We start from the raw sequence: 18,866 nt of genomic DNA, 5'->3' as shown, positions 1-18,866 counted from the left end.
AATTTCAATCAGGTTAACACCTACATTCATGCGGAATTTCACATAATTCCTGGTTTGACTTAAACGCCATTTGTAATTAGCGTACTGACTGCTGACCTTCAATACTACTAACACCAGACAAAGCAAACCAGGCCATAAATAATGTCACCAGATGATACATCAGTGGAAAGTTCAGGAATAACAGCTCAAATAAATAACCAAAATATTATTATACCTTTGAAAATGAGCTTAGCATTTTAGCTGAGTTAAGTTCATCAATCTTTACTGATATTTATTTTAAAGTTAGTGTGGCCAGGATGTAAAACATTTGTGAATCCCTGCCTGAGCGCATGTTTGATGTGTTCAAACAGCAGCATGGCAAATCCTCAGTGTGATGCTATATAAAAAGAAGCCTAAGCAACTCCATTTTTTTTTTTGTCCAGAGCACGTTATTTCTATTGGCTCATAAATTCACGTGAAAATTCAACTAGATAAGGATAAAGTGGAAGTAACAGCTACCGAACGCCTTGCATAATAAAGTGGCTTTTCTGTTGTGCAAATCTCACTTAGTCTGATAGCAAAAAGAGCAGAAAAGTAAAATGTTTAGGTGGTTATTATAATGCAGTAGGATGGTCATTTGACTACTGAGCAAGGACCAGTACAAAAAAATGCAACTTTGGTTAAAGGTAAACCTCTGACAAATTCATTCTGTTTAACAAAAATATTCAACCACCCACACCACAGCTTGGAAAGGAGAGCGCAGCATAAAACAAACCACAGACCAGAGAGAGAAACACACATCCCGAGCACATACTCTAACTACAACTGCCATTTCTATTTTTGGGCATTGTCAGGGTCTGCTCAAAATCATCTGTCTAACACCTTGACGTCTGGATCAACTCACTCCCACAGCTTGGTAGAATGTTGAAAAAAAAAAATGCTTACACACCCATGCAGTGAGGTTTCAGGAGAAACAGATCAAGGTGAAGTGGGAGAGTGATTTATATTTTATATGAAAGCAAACACTGACCCCTGGAGGGCATCACCATCACCACAGAAGTCATGAAATATATTTGTGTGATCTGACATTTAACACAGCATTTTTCCTAACTGGTGGGAAAGAAGGGGAAAAAAACTTAGCTCAACAATAGAGCTATTTCTTAATCTGTATCCAAAGGACATCATTTAAATATATTCACATCACTGATTAGTATACTAAACAAGCTATTATTATTATTGTTTACCTAAAGAACAAATAATTAAATAGTTATTGCAACTATTTAGTACAACTGCCCTGATAACTTGATTCTGATGGGACAAAAAATATGGATTTATTTTCCGTAATAGCAGCTATTAAAGGTGTTCCTTAATAGCCAGGAGTAATAACTGATACTGTAAAGCTTTCTGTGGAAAGACTTTTAATCACCGGCGTCAGTGCTTTTTAACACTCAGTGGGAAAGCTGTACGCTCCTGACAGAGGACTAACATGACAAACTTTGTTTGGTCGAACTACACATACATGCATGCCTAATGGCTGCCTTGCTTTTGGTGCATAGCTTGCGCACATTCTTATAAATTAATGTGATATACACATGAAACAAGATAAAATATGCAAATAAATGGTGGGGCATTGTAATCAGCAGGCAGTCCAAAAATGACAGAACCTTTCCAGGAGAAGTGAGACCAGGCCTGCAATTACCACCACCTGTAATCAGTTATTCACTAAGTCTGGACACAGCTTGGAATTTCATGGTCTTTCCTGATTTTTTTTTTTCTACATTGTAAAACAATGCTGAAGACATTCAAAATATGCAAGGATCTCCTTTTTAAAGTTGATATTGAGATGTGTCTGCTTCTTACATTATGCTCTGTAAATCTTTTATAACGGCTCTAATCTGAGTTGCTGTTAAATGGTGATTTTTTTTGAGGCTGGTAACTCTAAATGAACTTCTTCGCTGCAGCAGAGGTAAGTTTTAGTCTTGCTTTGATCTCATCATGGTGCTTGATGGGTTTTGCAAATGCACTTGACAATACTGTTCTTGCAATAACTATTCCAGAACTGGTGACCTCTGTTTATTGAATTAGCACTTGACTGTTTTTGTTGTTACTTAATTATTTAATGCCACATGTGTTATTTTATTGTTTAAAAAAAATAATCAGTATTGTTTCAAAATGTAGAAAATAAATCCAAACTTGTGCCCAAACTTCTGACTGGTACTGTATCATTATAGCTGCAGTGACAAATATGCATGGGGTGGAATATCTTACGGTAAGTATCCACATTGTCAACATGTTTCTTTACTTTAAGCGAAACTATCGAAACTATCAATTACTGGAATCCTCTGGAATATACAGTATATACATGTATACAGGCAAGTACGTAAACAAATACGCAGCAAGTACCGTCAAGCAAAGTGAGGCTAGTGAGGAAAACACTGTTCACAGAAGAATAACGTGATGTCAGAAATAACCTTGCTCTCAATATACTGGGATGGTTAAAGGATGCTGAGGTCAATCAGTAATAAACAATCAGTTACTAGTTGATGGCACATGGCTGTAGTACAAAAAAAAACATATACTCTAGGGGACATTCTGTTATTCGAAAATAATCAACTTTAAGGCAGGAACAGTTCATTTATTTTAGGCTGCATTATAACACCTTGTCACTGTTTATCTTCCTAACATGTCCAGTCTTGTGTCATTTCTTACGTAAAAAGTTAAAAATTTCATTTAGGTACATTTTAGAAAAATATCAACGAGTCTAACGAATATATAAACTGCCACTAGTTTAACTGTTAACGTTATTCCTGATCAAAACATGGCTTGACATAGTAGTTTAAAAAAAAGGTCTGATGTGGCCCTGAGAAAGTTTACCTCTTTATAGTGCGCGGAGAAGTCTCAGGATTGCGGCCCATGCACTCCAGAGCCGCAGAGTATGATGTCATGTTGGGCTTTAGTCCTGCCTCCTCGACCAGAGCGAATAATCGACCAATGTGATTCACAGATCCCTACAATACACCCAACAGAATATTTAATCACAAATGTGAGCATTTCTGATGAATCCTGACAAAACTACAAGCCTCCTTGCAGTAAAAAGCTATTGTATTTATTTTAAAATAGCAAGTATAACATAGCTCCTTTTAAATGCTCAAAACAATGAATTTGCATTAGTTGCCCTGGGTTTGTTCTTACCTTCTTGGCCCACATCCTCATCATGATGTTGTACGCGCTGATGGAGAGTATTTTGCGTTTGCTTAGGTGCCGATGGTGAAAATATAGACAGCGCTGTGCTCGCTCAACGTCCCCTATGAAGACACACGCCTCCAGGTAGCAGCGCAAGTTCAGCTGCGCGTCGCCATAACGGTTGCCATCTTTGTCTTCTAGGAGTTTCTCTGCATTTGTCGGACTCCACTCCCCGATCATCTCTTCAAGCTCTTCGACTTCAGTGAGCTCTGCAGCTCTGGAAAGTTCAATATCCTCTTTAACTGGGGGTGCACTTGTACGATGTTTTGACACCTTTGGATTTAAACTTGTTTGTTTGTTAAGTGCATCTTTTGTGGTCTCAGATTTGGGTTGTTTGCTACTTTTGGCAGTAGAGATTGTTTTTATAGACGTTCCAGGAGCCATCAAATTTCCTTTAGTGATTTTTGCTGCTGCTGCTGCTGTTGGTTTTGTTAGTTTCTGCTGCAGAGACCACTGTTTTTTAGTTTTGTTTGACTTCTCAAGCTTTAGCTTCTCAATCCAGCGGCTCGCATGTGTTTTGGCAGACAGTTTATCTGAAGTGGCACCTTTTTTAGTGGACTGGACAGCTTTAGGTTTTTCAGCCTCTGACTTTTGACTTTTCATCGGACTGCCTCTTTTTTCGCCCTGTGGCACTTTGATAAATTCAACCTTTGTATGTTTCACATGTAAAACATCAGACTGCAACTGTTGCATTCGAGCCTCGAGAACTGCAATTAAACAAACAACAACATTGATAAATAACTGCACCCATAGAGCTATGAACACATATATAAAGTAGGTGAATAACTCTTAGACAATGTGTGAGTGTAGCATACCCCTGCCAAAATATTCATAAATTAAAAAAGAAAAAAAATTATATTTCATTGGGCCTCCTTTTGTTTTATTACATCTTTTGGATGAGCTTATGCAATGTCACAAAATTCATTTCCAACCAGAGTTGCATTAATTTCTCTCCAAGATCTTGTATTGATGGTGGGAGTGTTAGTCCGCTGTGTAAAGCCTTCTCTAGCACATATCAAAGATTCTTAATGGGGTTAAAGTCCAGACTCTGTGGTGGCCAATCCATGTGTGAAAATGATGACTTATGCCCCTTATACCATACACAATTTTAGGCTGATGTATCCTGTCCTTGTTATGGCCATCTCTATGAATAAAAGAAAGGTTTTGTCTGTACATTGGTCAGAACACACTCTTTCAATGATGTGTGGAAGACACAGAAACAATGCTAATGCACCTACAAGCCAAAATCGACAAAAAGCAGAAACGAAAACATGATACAGCATGGATTATTTAAAAAAAAGAAACAAAATGTAAAGTAGACTATGAAAACTAAAACTTCAAATACAAATGGACAGATCAATGTACGTTTATTCTTTCTGCGGAAAGTGTAAAACCAGTTTGTCTCATATGTTCCGAAACTGTGGCATTAATAAAAAGCAGGACAGTGTTGCCTCGGATTACGAGTAATGCGGTTTACGAGTGTTCCGCAAGACAAGCAAAGATTTTTTTATAAATTTTGACTTGAAAAACGAGCAGTGTCTTGGTTATCATGAATTCAATTCAATTCAATTTTATTTATATAGCGCTTTTAACAATGGTCATTGTCTCAAAGCAGCTTCACAAAGATGAAAGAAATTCACAAAAAAAAAAAAAAAAACAAGCATGCGCTTCTTGTTTTGATGACAAGCGTCACGTGATCACAACTAAGCCAACGTTTCTCTCTCTTGCGCTGCGGAATTGTCAGGTAATCGTCTCCCCTGCTGGGTCTTAATGCTTGTCTCTTGCTGGTATAATCAACATCCACGTACGCATGTACTGTTTACTACAACACTGTGACCACGTGTGTGTGTGTGTGAAACATATTTTATTTTGTGTTTGTAAGCGTGTTTGGACAGCGTGCGTGCATTGTTTTAAAAATCCATTTTTTTATCTCTGTCTCTGTATCAGCCTGTCGTGTTTCACTTTACCTTTGAAAAGAATCGCGACAGAGGAGGAGGGGTGGGAGGGGCCCTGTTAACGCGAGAGAGTGTGTGTGTGTTTGTGTGTGTGTACGTAATTTGACACGCTCGCGCAAGTGTGACTAGCAATTTTTTCCGATAAAACTCTCTGTTAATATATGTGTTCTACACACATGCGCCTGCGCACATAAACAGAAACACTTATCTGTCGGGATTTATTTTTACATTTTTTAAAGGTAAAGTGCAGGTTAATTTGTTTTATGTTTACTTTATATTTTGCATGAATTATTTTTATGTATAAATTTTTTGGGGCTGTAGAACGAATAATTTAAGTTTTCATTATTTCTTATGGGAAAATTAAATTTGGTTTACGAGTGTTTTGAAATACGAGCCCGCTTCCGGAACGAATTATACTCGTAATCCGAGTTTCTACTGTAATGGGAAGCCACTATGAGATAAAACATGGCTCGTTAGAGCAATCATATCCGTAGCACTCCGAGGTGAGGGCGTGTAAAATACTCGAATTTAAAGCCTGATGTGATTGACCCCCCAACATAATCACTATAAAAATGTCATTATTATCTATATAAATAAAAAAGCCAGTCTTTTAAGGATATATTTAAATAATCTACTAATAAGATACTTGTTCAATGTAAACAAACACATGCATTAATAGATATTAACTAAAAAAATCTAAACTGGATATTTTTACTGGAATTACTTTATGTTTTCACCACTGTAATAACAGCACTGAAGTGGTGTTAGTGAATTTTAACATGCTGGAGCCATTTAAAGACAAATCTTAATGCTTATCCCATCTGCTTTATCAATTTTTCATCTGTGATTCACTCTCAGATTACCGAACAGGAAGTGTATTTGGCTGACGACGAAACAAGGCACAAGATAATCAACCTTACAATTTTTTTTTGTATTAATAAGTTAAGCAGAGAGTTCTCCTATACAGACAGACATGTATGTTACTGTATTTTTAACCTGAAATAATAATATCACTTATTATAACTTTTTATCTGCTTCTATGAACTCTTTTCCTGTCAACGACGAGTACTCCAAGTTCAGAATATTCAGGTAGTCAGCGGAACTAATTTTTTTAGTTACATAACATTGCTAAACGTAGTCCTGAAGCATCCCCAGATCATAACACAGCACCCTCAGGCTTGTACGTTTGGCACTAAGCATGATTGCTGCATCACTTCACCCGTCTCTTTCCTTATCCCGATGCACCATCATTCTAGATCAGGTTTTCAGGTTGACTTTCACTGTTGAACACAGCTATGAATTCTACTATTGTTGTTTTTTTATGATTTAATTACACTAAGCGCTCGAGTGATCTCCCAGAATGCTTATTTTGGATGTTCAAACACATTTCCTCCGCAAAGATGATGGTTAACAACTATCCTTCCAGGTCTTAATAATGCGTTGGACAGTTCTTAACTTTATAGTTTCAGAAATCTCCTTAGTTGTTTTCTTTGTTTGACGCAGGACAATAATTTGGCCTTTCTGAATCAGAGTAACTTTTTGCCATGACCACATGATATGTCTTCTGACATGGTTAAGAAATGAGAAGCTATTTACTGAATAAGTTAAGTTTAAATAAGTTTTAAATTGAACTATATCAATCACTGCAGTAATTATCCAGTGGGACAATTTTATTAGTTAAATTTAGTTAAATTGTTTCCAGGCAAAATATAAGAGTTTATGTGACCAGCATTAAGCTAGTACTATATAGATTTATGCAAAATCACAACTGATATAACTCATACTTTCCTGTACATAACCCTTCACAAACCTGTTTTAAATTAATTAAAACATCATAACACAATTACCTTACATGAATTAATCAATTTGTGACTTTACAGAAAGTGAAGCTTTAGGCATGTTTGTACCAAAAAAAAAGATTCTGATTCCAGTTACTTGGGTGCTAGATTATTTCTAGGTCATAACAATGCAAACTTTAGTTAGGACTTGTTTGCTGTCTGATCGACTACATTTACATTGGAATATATAGATTACATATTGTACTGTAGATCTTATGCCTGTAGACCTACACTTAACACATTTTAAGCTCACAAGGTCAGGAGAGAAAAGAATACTACCATCCAACAAATGTGATCGTTCCCACACTCTTTTTTTCCCATCCTCCTTCTTTGGAATAGCGGTGTAGTCCCTCTGGTGTAGTGTTGCCCATGGGTTATCTGAGAAAACAGTACAATTAAGAATTTTTTTATTTATTTAAAAGGGTAAAATAAAAAGAAACAAATAAAGAGTTATGAGGTATCCAAAGTACATTAGAAGGGATATTTCTGCCATAATGGTTTCTTGTGGTATTTATTAGTACTCAAACATAATGGAAACCATCAAGCAAGGTCTAATTAAGGCTGATCAAAACCATGAGGTTTTTCAAATGAACTGCAGTTTCTTTTTCTAGCATGTATGTTTCCATGTATGATTGATATCCAGATTGTACCCTGCCCAAAAAAGTTAAGAGACCACATGAGTACCACAACTAACCAGATTTTATTTGGGTAGCTCAGTGGTTAAGGTTGGACTGCTGATCTGACGTTTGCATGATCAAATCCCAGCACCACCATGTTGCCACTGTTGCTCCCTTGAGCAAGACCCTTAACCCTCAACTTCTCAAATGTAAAATTGGATAAAATTATAAAAGTCACTCTGAATAAGGGGGCTGGTAAATGCCATAAATGTTTAGTGTGGATTAATCTAAGACCACCAAAATGCTGACATGGTATTACTCTATCCAAGTAATATCTAGATAGTGGTGGTTCCAGTCTAATGATCGATGGAATAAAGGGGTGTAAAGAAACAGCTGGGCTAAAGACAATGAATGTTTAGCTACAACAAACATATAATGTTAATAATAATAATAATAAAAATAATAATGATTCAATTACTTGTCACATGTACCTTATAGCACAGTAAAATTTATTTGTTCAAATATCCCAGTGAGGAGGCTGGGGTCAGAGCATAGGGTCAGCCGTGGTTACAGCGCCCCTGGAGCAGACAGGGTTATGGGTCTTGTTTAAGGGCTTAACAGTGGTAATGTGGAGGGGCTGGGCCTCGAACTCCAGACCAGTAATCTACAATCATAACCGATCGAGCCACCACTACCCACATATGGCGGGGTACCTGAAAAATCTGCTAATGATTGTAACTACATGGCAGCTGTAGCCAATAAACAGACTCCGAGATCCAAACATCTCTGACACATTTATCACATACAGTACAGTGCCTTGCAAAAGTATTTGCACCCTTTGAACGTTTACACATTTTGATGGACTGAACAGTGCTCCGTGAGAGACAGTTGGTCTCACTGGATTTTGGTTAGGAGTCATGCACACCACACTTTTCAGATTTTTATTTGTAAAATATTTTGAAACCCATTTATCATTTTTCTTTCCACTTCACAATTATGTGACACCTTGTGTCGGTCCATCACATAAAAATCACAATAAAATACATTAAAGTTTGTGGTTGTAACGTGACAATGTGGAAAAGCTCAAGAGGGATGAATACTTTTGCAAGGGACTGTATAGCTTCAGTTTCCATAGATTAAGAAAATAAAACAGCCACAATGCAATCACAGTTAATAACTCGGCAGAACATTCTAGTGAATATAATAAATGGGTAACTGATCTTATGGCTGGGTAAATATTAGTTAAATTACAATTCGTCTACATTTTCACACACAGTGCCACTATTCCATGCTCTGTGTAACGCATTCATGAAGTGGCTGCGAAGCCTTTAGTGATTAAAGGACAGCCAGGCGAAATGTAATAAACCTAAGATGCGGTTATCATTTCTCCCCTGGATGAAGAATACAGAGTAATCAGCACACACCACGCTTCTGCCGTTAGCTACTGTTATGAAGCAGGCTAGTAGGTAATCCTAACGCTCATCTTTATTACCTTTAATTCCCTTCTCGAAGTTATTCCGGAGTCTTATGCAGAGTTGACAGTGGGTGACATTTAAGGTGAAACGAGCACTTCTTTCGAACACAAAGCTCCCGCTTAAGTATTTCGGAAAAGCACACAGTCTTAAAAGTGACATTTCGGCATGTCCAAGAGTTCATAACAACCGCATTACTCTCTCAGCGCGCGGCCATTTTAATTCAGTCTCGACCAGAAGACTGTCGATGGTTCGATCACAGGCGAGCTAGATGATCACCAACATCATCGCTTTCTATGCTCTTAGTACAAGCAGTGTAACCCGCTCTGTGGTGCTCTGTTGAAAACTGTAGCATGACCTCTGGCTGTTACACAGCATTGGCACTGAAGAATCCTTCTAAAGATATAAAAATTCACATTTAAAATATATATTATAAAATAAAGGGGGGGGGGGGAAGCAATTTTAATAGTTTTTTTGGTGTTTGTGTGTGACTAGACTAATCAATACAATATATAAATATATATTATATATATATATATATATATATATATATATATATATATATATATATTGCAATTGCATATCTTTCCGCAATTATGAATTATTACTTGCTATTCATGCTGAAAAGCAACCAATGAATTCATGCCTCCTGCTTGTCTCCGTCCTTCCTCATGAGAGAAATCTTGCCACAGGGTGAAGAAGTAATAACATTATGCATGAAAATTAAATACTAAATTAATATTTTGTTGTTCTTTGTTAAATCACTTGATATTGGATCTTGTGACAGGTATATTTAGGGGGAAACTAATGTAGCAAAAAATGCTAAAATAAATAAATAAAGTAGGGTGTCATCACAGCCTGTTTGGGGCTTTATAACTGTCAGAGTGCCCATGCTGACATCTTTTCTACAGCCTAAAGCACATACAATGGGTATGTAAGCATCAGAACTACATAAAGCATTGGATAGAGGTGGCCTGGTCGCATACCTACGAAATGGATGGTATCAGGATGCACTATGGGAAGAACGCAAGCCACAAGAGGCAGTGTGATGCTCTGGCAATAATCTGCTGGGAAACGATGGTTCACGGCATTTATGTCAATGTTACGTTGACATTGTACCCGTACCTAAACATTTTTGCAGACCTTGTGCACCCGTTCATGGAAACTGTGTTCTCTGATGGCAGTGGCCTCTTTCAGCAAGATAATGTGCTGTGCTACACTTAAGGAATTGTTTGGAAAGCTTGTTTGAGGTGTCGACTTGGCCATCAAATGATCTGATCCAGTATCTGTGGGACAAAAAAGTCCAATCCATGGAGGCCCTATTTTGTAACCAGGGGTAGCTCAGTGGTTAAGGCATTGGACTATGGTTCGGAAGATCCCAGGTTCAAACCCCACAACCACCAAGTTGCCACTGTTGGGCCCTTGAGCAAGGCCCTTAACCCTCAACTGCCAAATGTTGTTGATGTAACTAACAGGACACAAAGGATCTAACACCTAGTTGCCAGATCCCACAGCACACTTTCAGAGGTCTTGTGGAGCCCATATCTCAATGGGTGAGGGTTGTTTTGGTGGCACAAGGAAGACTTTCTAAATACCAAATCTCAAAATTGAAGAAAAAAAACATGATAGCAAGGTGTCAAAATGCCACAACCTGCCAAAAGTTTCAGTCACTTGGCAGAAAGTCTGTACAGTAGCAATAGATTACTGTGTTTATGTACCGTATGTATATGTACAGTATGTACTGTATGTGCCTAACTAACACCATTGACTAACCTAAAATTTGTTATTTGTGATCTAATCCTAAACAGAAACTACCAATTCAGCAGCCTTGGCTTGCCTCTCTAGTTTTGGAGAGTTTTTCTCATGTTGTCTTGCAGTAGGGAAGAATTGCCAATAACTGAATAACAAGAAATAAAATGTATAAAACTTTTACACAGATCATGTTAGCTAGGTAACTAGATAAGTGTAAATAAGACTGCTGTGCATAAAACCTTTCCCCCATTGTAATGGTGTGTTATGATTTCTCACCTGTGTGCATGTGCTGCTGGTGGTTTCTTAAGTTACTTCCCAGCAGGAATTTTTGGTTTTGAAAACATTGTGGTGAAGTTAATCTGGTCATGATGTTGGGACATTAATTAATTTTTGAGTTAGAATTCATTTAGTTACAATTACTTTTGAGGAAATTTAAACAACGTTGATTACATGACGATGGGAGAACTTTCCATGAAGGCCAGTAACACAATGTTGCAAAAACAACTTCAAAACAATATCAATACCAAACTAATGGTCTGAGCCACAATCGAACTCCAGGCCTATGCTACCACTAGACCAAGAACAACAGCAATGCCTCGAAATACGAGGGCTGAACCAAAAGTAATGCAAAAGTGGGCATAACTTTTTATCTTCTTGTTTTTCCACTGTACCGGTGGTTACTCACCCTTGGTCCTGGGGGAACCCTTGCCCTGCATTTTTTCTTTTTAATAATAATTAAAAAAAAATGTATGGGTAAGGAAAAGAACGAGCATGGACAGATATGGGAGTGAGGAATATGAAGCACCTGTCAGGGAATAGAGGAACACAAGAGAACACCAGGGCACATCTGGGAAAACTCAATCTTGCTGTTTGAAGTTCGAACATTGCTACACAGCTGGATGACAGACACAGGATTGTGGTGAAGAAGCTCAATGAGGAGGTTGATAAAAACAGGCACACTGGATCCAAAATAACAGATTGTGTTGATTTAGTACTTTTTTTTTTAGTTAAATAAAGATGTTTTGTGAAGATGTATATTACAATACTGTAAATCCCAAATAAAAATTGACTTGAATGCACTACCAAGTGTGGCACTGTGCCAAAAAAACTCTGGGCAATTCGTAAAAGAGGGCATTAAGTTTGGCATTCTTGTTGGTTTCTTTTTAATCTGCGTACATGTATTTTAACTAGAGCGCCTAGATAGTGTGCCGCCATTTTGGTCGTGTTCCAAATCGTTTGGGAAAGCTTTTTGAACAAAAGGTGATTAAACACTCTGCCCTCTTGTGGCTCAGAGGACTGTGATTTAAAAAATAAATACATAAAAGAAATGCACAACGTTTTCAAAAGATTTGTATTAGAAATAGACTTTATTACCAATTTTAAAGCCTGGTTATTAATTATTCACCCACCCTGTAGTGAGAATCAAAAATAAACACAACGGATTTTCTCTTCAGTTGACATTACAAGCACTTTTCAGCTGAACTTACCCAAGATACAATAAGCTTAAAGTTTTGTTTGTTATCAACCAGTTTCTGTGTATGTGCAATTAAATACATCACAGCGAAATTTGAGTTAAATTACTAAACCTAACTACTAGTAAGTGACGAGCGCGTGAGGGCAGCCTAAGACCGGAGGAAAAATACAAGCCTTTACTTTTTTCTTCAACTACGTTCTTTTTCTTTGTCCCCTTACAGCGCAATACCGCCACCCAGTGTTCATAGTTATAATTTTACTTCACACATATTTATATACTCACAATATATATTTTGTTCTTTATTTACATTTATTCTCATAGTAATCACCTGCCCATAAATTAAAAAGAACTGGTAAAATTAGGTAGGTAACTTTTTTGTTTGTTTGTTTGTTTGTTTGTTTTATGACTTATGAAGCCAAAAACCAAAGTTCCAGTGACTCATTAATTTTAAACCTTGCTTAGGGGAGCAGGACAGCTGGAGTCTCTGGAACATTGAGCACAAGGCAGGAATTCATTCCCAGGGACAGGTAAAGAACATGCTGAACTCCACGCAGACAGAGTCTCTTCCCCACCTCACCCCCATACAAACCATCCTCATCTTCCTCCTCCTGCATCACCATGTTCTTCATCTTTGGGTTCATGGTACCTTGTCCTTACAGCAAAATACTGAGACCACTGTATGACTCACCGTCTATACCACTTTACCCTGTATACATGGTTGTGGGGGCCTCAGAATACTAATCCACTGCAAGTCACATACACTCATACACCATGGGCAGTTTGGAAACTCCAATTAGCCTAATCTGCATATGTTTGGACCGTGTCAGGAGAAAACACAGTAAGCACATGGAAAACATGCAATCTCCATGCACGAGACAGGAATCTAACCCGGACCCTGAAGGTGCAAGTGCTAACCACTAAGCCATCATGTCATCAGCCTACTGTATACATTTCTAATTTGTCTAAATTCCCTAATAAAAACATCCATCGATCTATCCATCCATCATTTATATCGCTTATCCGGTGTATGGTTGCTGTGACCTACAGTAGAAGCCTATCCCAGGGAACTGAAAACATAAGGAAATACATACTTACACACCCAACAGGCAATTTGCAATTTGGAAAAGTCAATTTGCAATTTGGAAAAGTCAATCAATCTAGATCAGATAGAGAGAAAACTAAAGTATGCAGAGTAAACCCACCAAGCTGTGATCATCATTCAGCTTCTTTAAAATGTTAGCACCTATCAAATTGTATCACAATCCCAGTTAGATTTGAACGCTCCTTATGAAGCTCCTTTTATGAACGCATAAAAACAAATGCTATAAAGGATAAATATTTCTTTTCCAGACTGTATTTGGGGATAATCCTTAGGTTTTTATTAATGTCATTAGATCTCAAAGAATAGTTATACATTTGTAAAAATTCATAGGATTTTAATAACGGCTTGTCTCAGTGGAAGTTACAGCTCTTTTAACTCCATATTAGGTGCCATGTATAAGAAAATAGAGGATAAGGCTTGAGGATGGATCCCACCTTAGATTAACTGAAATGAAGAAATGTAGTTAAAACCTCTCCTGAACTTCATCCAATATAGAGTGCTATGATTTGATTGACGCACAATGAACATTGCATTCACTTCCACCCCAAAATAAAAATAAAATCGAATAAAAATGGTATCAAATAGTCACATGGGGGTTTGGGGGCACGGTTAGCACTGTTGCCTCTGCTTTATGTATGTGAAGTTTGCATATTCCCCTTGTGCTGTGTAGGTAACCCCTATAGTCTTAATTTCTCCTCCCAAATTGCCTGTAGTGTTTCTGTTTGTGCATCAGTGCCCTGCAGTGAGTTGGCACCCCATCCAGGGTCTCCTTTATCTTGTGCTCCTCTCCAGGATAAGCAGCATTTTGTCGCATTAAATGAATTATTTCCATGCATTTTCATACAGGCCATCTTATAACAGCTACTATTATAATGGTTAAACATTCTTGTGTAAATGATTGCACTTTATATTTTCTTTTACTGCTTTAGTAAATGTGCAAATATCATAAAATATTATCAAAATGAAACAAATATTATACAATTGCTATATACATATTACCTACTAATAGAAAATGTGTAAAGTCCTTAATGTAAGCACTGTTGAGAGTAAGATTATGGTTAATTATTGACACAAAAAGGTAGAGTCATAAGCTGATCAAGTTAGTCTTTACATAATAACCAAGTCACTTGATCCACATACAGTATGTCGTATATGTCACACAAGAACAGTGAGAAACATTTCACATTACAGTAACACCACACTGTGGCTCTATACACCATCTTGAATATTCCAAAACCTTAACTCCAAATAGCAAACTGACAGCATGCTGGGAAGTCTTCAAATCAGCAAATCTCTAATTTGACTCACTGACGGGTCTTACATGTAAGTTTGTGTAAGTATGTGTTTTGCCAAAACGCTTGGCATTTATACTGTACTTATGATATTTAGCTGAAAGGGAAATATGTAGACGTTTTTAATACTGGGATGGGAATCTGGATTAGTTTTTGGTCGGCAACTGAAACATGTTTCCGCCAAACATAAATCATTCGACTGATGGTTTTGATATACAAATGTGGTGTGTAGGCGATCAGATACGATTGGCTCTGGACTGCAATATAAAAAGAAATATTAATCTAAGTCTTTATAAATATATAAGAAATGTCTGATTCTGATTTCCTGTTTTTCTTTAAATATTAAGTAAGAAGTGTTTAGGACCTTTAAGGGTGTTGGGTTTCAACTTTGTCAAAACAGTATGATTTCTCATGGGTTCTCTGAGAGGGCTTTTCAACAAGATGTTACATTTGAAAAGTATGTGAAAACACTCTTTAACACGATTCTGACGTGGTGTCTCAACACAGCAGTTACCGCAAGTCACATTTAAGTGTTATTAGCACAGCTCACACTGTGACAGCTCAGACAGTCAGTACTGGTGGTCAGCAAGTGATGTGCATGTGTGTGTGTGCGTGTGTGTGTGTGTGTGTGTGTGTGTGTATGTGTGTGTAACATTGTAGGTGGCAGTCTGAGAGTGTTTGGTGTCACGGTTTCTGAGCTTGCCTCCTTTTCTACCGGGACTGTTTGATGTTTTCTGGCCCTTGTCGGCGGTTGCCACTTAGCGCTGGTGTGACAGTCATTGCCCGGGGAGAGACTGTCAACAAAAGAAGAGAAGACAGGCATTCAAGACTGTAATAATAGCTCAACCAAGGCAGGTCCACCATTCTCATAGACTTTGATCACAGGTCCTGCATGCACACCTATATAAGAACTATTTATTTGTTTTTCAGATTTGAAGACATTCAGCTGGACAGATGAGACTTTGTGCATTCTTGTTGTTAGATAATGCTTTTGACATCTGTGTGATCCTCAGGAAAGGTAAAAAGGAGGCTTGAAATTCTTTAATAGCTCTACAAACTTGAAGTCAGTTTGGACATGGCTAAAAGTGTTTTGAAAGTATACAAGTTATGTATAATTAAGCACACTATTACCTGCAACCAACCTTTTAGCCGTGTTTTTCTGTATAGATTTTTCATAAGCCAGATTGAACACATGAAACAAAAATCTTCTAGGTATTTAAATAATTGTACATTATTATTTAACTTCGAGTATTTTTTATTGTAATAGTTTATCATCTGCCATCTCATTCTATAAAGTGTTGTTAATTCTATAGCAAACCATGTGCAGATGAACACATACAAGCAATAAATTCATAATGGATCACTGTTTCTGAGTGAATTGAGGTTTAAGAGTTAATTTGATGCTGGCATGTTAAACACACAACTCTTATACAAGCAAACAATGGAAGGCATAAAACTCAGAATGCTCTGCAGTTGTTTCTGTGAACATTCACTGAGAGGAAGGCATGGGCCTGGGTTAGGGTTAGCTAACTTAAATGTTGCATGCTAAATTTCTCACAAATCAGTAGGGCAAAATCACAATTCAAAATGTACTGGTTAACCCAAACAGTTGACTTGTTGGGCTTATATATATATATATATTCTAATTGTTGGGCTTATATATATGCAATATACTGTATTATCTCCTAACTACAGTAATATTATCACCAGCTATGACCGCCTATCAGATGGGAACTCTTCTCTCTCCAAAAATGTCTCACTTTGAAATCTCAATTCATTGCAGGGAAGAAGTGTACTGTTGATCAGGCAGATTAGCCTTATCACTGATACCACAGACAACAGAGCACAGTCACGAATCAGGAAATGCAAATGTGCCCAGTAGTGGCGGTGGCATTCAGGTCCTGAATTAGAATCGGTTGTTTATACAAGAAATCCTGCAGTGTGAATTACACAAAGTTATCTTGGGCACCTGCTTTAAAGGATCACCAGAAAGTTGACAACGATCCCGAGGCATCTTGGATTACTCAGATATACCATGTTTCTTTATCATTAAGAAAATGCTATTATAAAAGGGGCTTTCAAATATACAGGTAGAAAAGAGAACAGGACATTTTGTTTAGACTAATGTACAGAAAAAAGAAATATGTCAAATATTTGCCTGTGACGGACAATAAAGCGGTAAAATAATGCCAAAATAAATAAAAACAAACCAGCAATAAAGGTGATAAATGGAAAGGAGGGTCAGAGTTGAAAAAAGCGAGTCATGGGAGTTCTAGGATTGAAACGGTGAGTTCACAGAAGAGAGAGAAAACAATAATGGAAGCTGTTTGAGGGATATTGTCGGTACTAACAGGGAGGTCGGGTTTCAGGCTCTTTTTGAGGACTTCGATGATACAAAACAGGCCTCATTACTGAGATATTATCTCCATTCATACACTTCCAGAGCCGCTCAGAGCCCTGCTGGGAAAGATTAGGTTGCTTTCGCTTGTGAACATCCTTCCCAGCTGCGGAGGTTTTCTAAACTTGGGGCACACCCAGACATTCTCAAACAGTGTTGTGCACACTGAGCTGTTTAAGACCTCATCCTGTAATATGTGTTTATTTAGGGCTCTAACATGGCTGTGAAATGGAGATCCTTAAACAGTTATTTAATAAAGCAAAATCTCTCTGGTGGAATTCTTTCTGAATTGAACACTAGTTCTACATTAATACAAGGTACAATCAATTTTATTTCAAAATGATATTATGCTAAAAGTTCTGATCCTTCAAGTAAATCTCAACATTGGATCTTACCATACAATAGTATGCTAAATAAAACAAAGTGTCCCTGTTTGCGCCGTTTTTCTCAGAGCAGTGACCAGAGCGTGCTGCTGAATATGGGGATATCTACAGCCACATCTGACGTTCAGATGGACGACAAGACTTTGTTCTTGACCCCAAGGGCACACAGGCTTTAAAGGGAAACATCTTACAGTGCCCAGAATGATTTTAATTACCATTAATTTCCAAAAGGAAAGGGGCACAGAGACTTCCGGGGTGGTTTAGTGTTCCGGAGGGGCAGAGATTGCCTGCATGAAAGGGTTTCCTGCTCATATGGGACGTCTGAAAACAGACATCTGCTCATAGGCTAGTGATAGTAGGACATTTCATTTGTTAACAGCACATAATAAAAAGGAATCACCAATATGTCTATGCAGGACTATTGCTTAGTCCAAAACATTTAGACTCATGGCACTAAACAAATATTTTGATGGTGTTGGTCTTGAGGGAATGCAGAGAAGTCTTTCCAACCCCAGGGCTTGATAACGAGACCTGAACATCCTTGAACAATTACACAGACAGCCTGTAATCACTCAGCTCTCCTGAACACAACTTCACATAATTAATTTTTAAAACAGATGGTAAATTTCGCTCTGGTGTAACCAAACCACAGTCAGTTCCCACGTAAATGCTGTCGTGTTCCTAGCGCAACAAGAAACTAGCGTGAAGCATGCCAATTAGGATCGCTCTGTCCTGCTGTTTTTTGTGAGGACAGAAGCTGCTTGTGGATGCCGAGAGCATTTAGGGAACACTGCGGTGAGGTTTAATTGGGGGTGAAGGACTGTGAATTTTTTATTTCGCTCCAAGCTGAGGAAAATGAGAGAACCTTTGATTCCCAACACCCAGAACCCCAAAGGCCAACCAACATGAGTGGACAGGAATAAGCTCAAACACTCCAGACTGCTGTCTCCACCAGGTTTTATGAGAAACGCATGAACCTCAATGTTTCTTCATAATATACATGTAAAGTGACTGTGGCTTGTCTCTTCCTGAAGCACACATCTTAAGTCCCTTTCCCTCTTCATCCTCAGGTCTTCACACGTCCTTGGAACCTTTTAAATAGATGAAAGCATAACCAATGAGCAGAGACTTCAGTGTAAATGAATGGTACATGAAAGATGAGCAATAAATATTTGTCACTGCATTTTTGTACATGATAAGAAATTGGGTTCTTTCTTTTGTTACATTTGAAAATATTATGAACTATTATGAATTATTATTATTATTATTATTATTATTATTATTATTATTATTATAAGTTAAAATGTAATGGAAAATATGGCATAAGTCATATTTTCCCCCAGGTGTGTATGTATGTGAGT

General features: G+C 37.6%; 1 protein-coding gene across 1 annotated transcript in view; it reads right to left on the bottom strand.

Moving 5' to 3' along the window:
* The window catches only part of polrmt (polymerase (RNA) mitochondrial (DNA directed)), a 51,577-nt gene extending 42,269 nt beyond the window's left edge, over positions 1 to 9,308 (bottom strand). Inside the window, exons 1-4 of the mRNA XM_053513478.1 lie at positions 9,125 to 9,308; positions 7,295 to 7,393; positions 3,172 to 3,929; positions 2,854 to 2,987 (exon numbers count right to left, since the gene is read on the bottom strand). Of these exons, the coding sequence (XP_053369453.1) occupies positions 2,854 to 2,987; positions 3,172 to 3,929; positions 7,295 to 7,393; positions 9,125 to 9,266 (1,133 nt within the window). The 5' untranslated portion in view covers positions 9,267 to 9,308. The remainder of the gene's footprint in view (positions 1 to 2,853; positions 2,988 to 3,171; positions 3,930 to 7,294; positions 7,394 to 9,124) is intronic.
* Between the last annotated feature and the right edge of the window lie 9,558 nt (positions 9,309 to 18,866).

This window comes from Clarias gariepinus, chromosome 15 (assembly GCF_024256425.1).
Source record: "Clarias gariepinus isolate MV-2021 ecotype Netherlands chromosome 15, CGAR_prim_01v2, whole genome shotgun sequence".
Classification (NCBI taxonomy): Eukaryota; Metazoa; Chordata; class Actinopteri; order Siluriformes; family Clariidae; genus Clarias; species Clarias gariepinus.
This window is presented reverse-complemented; position numbering and strand designations above follow the sequence as displayed.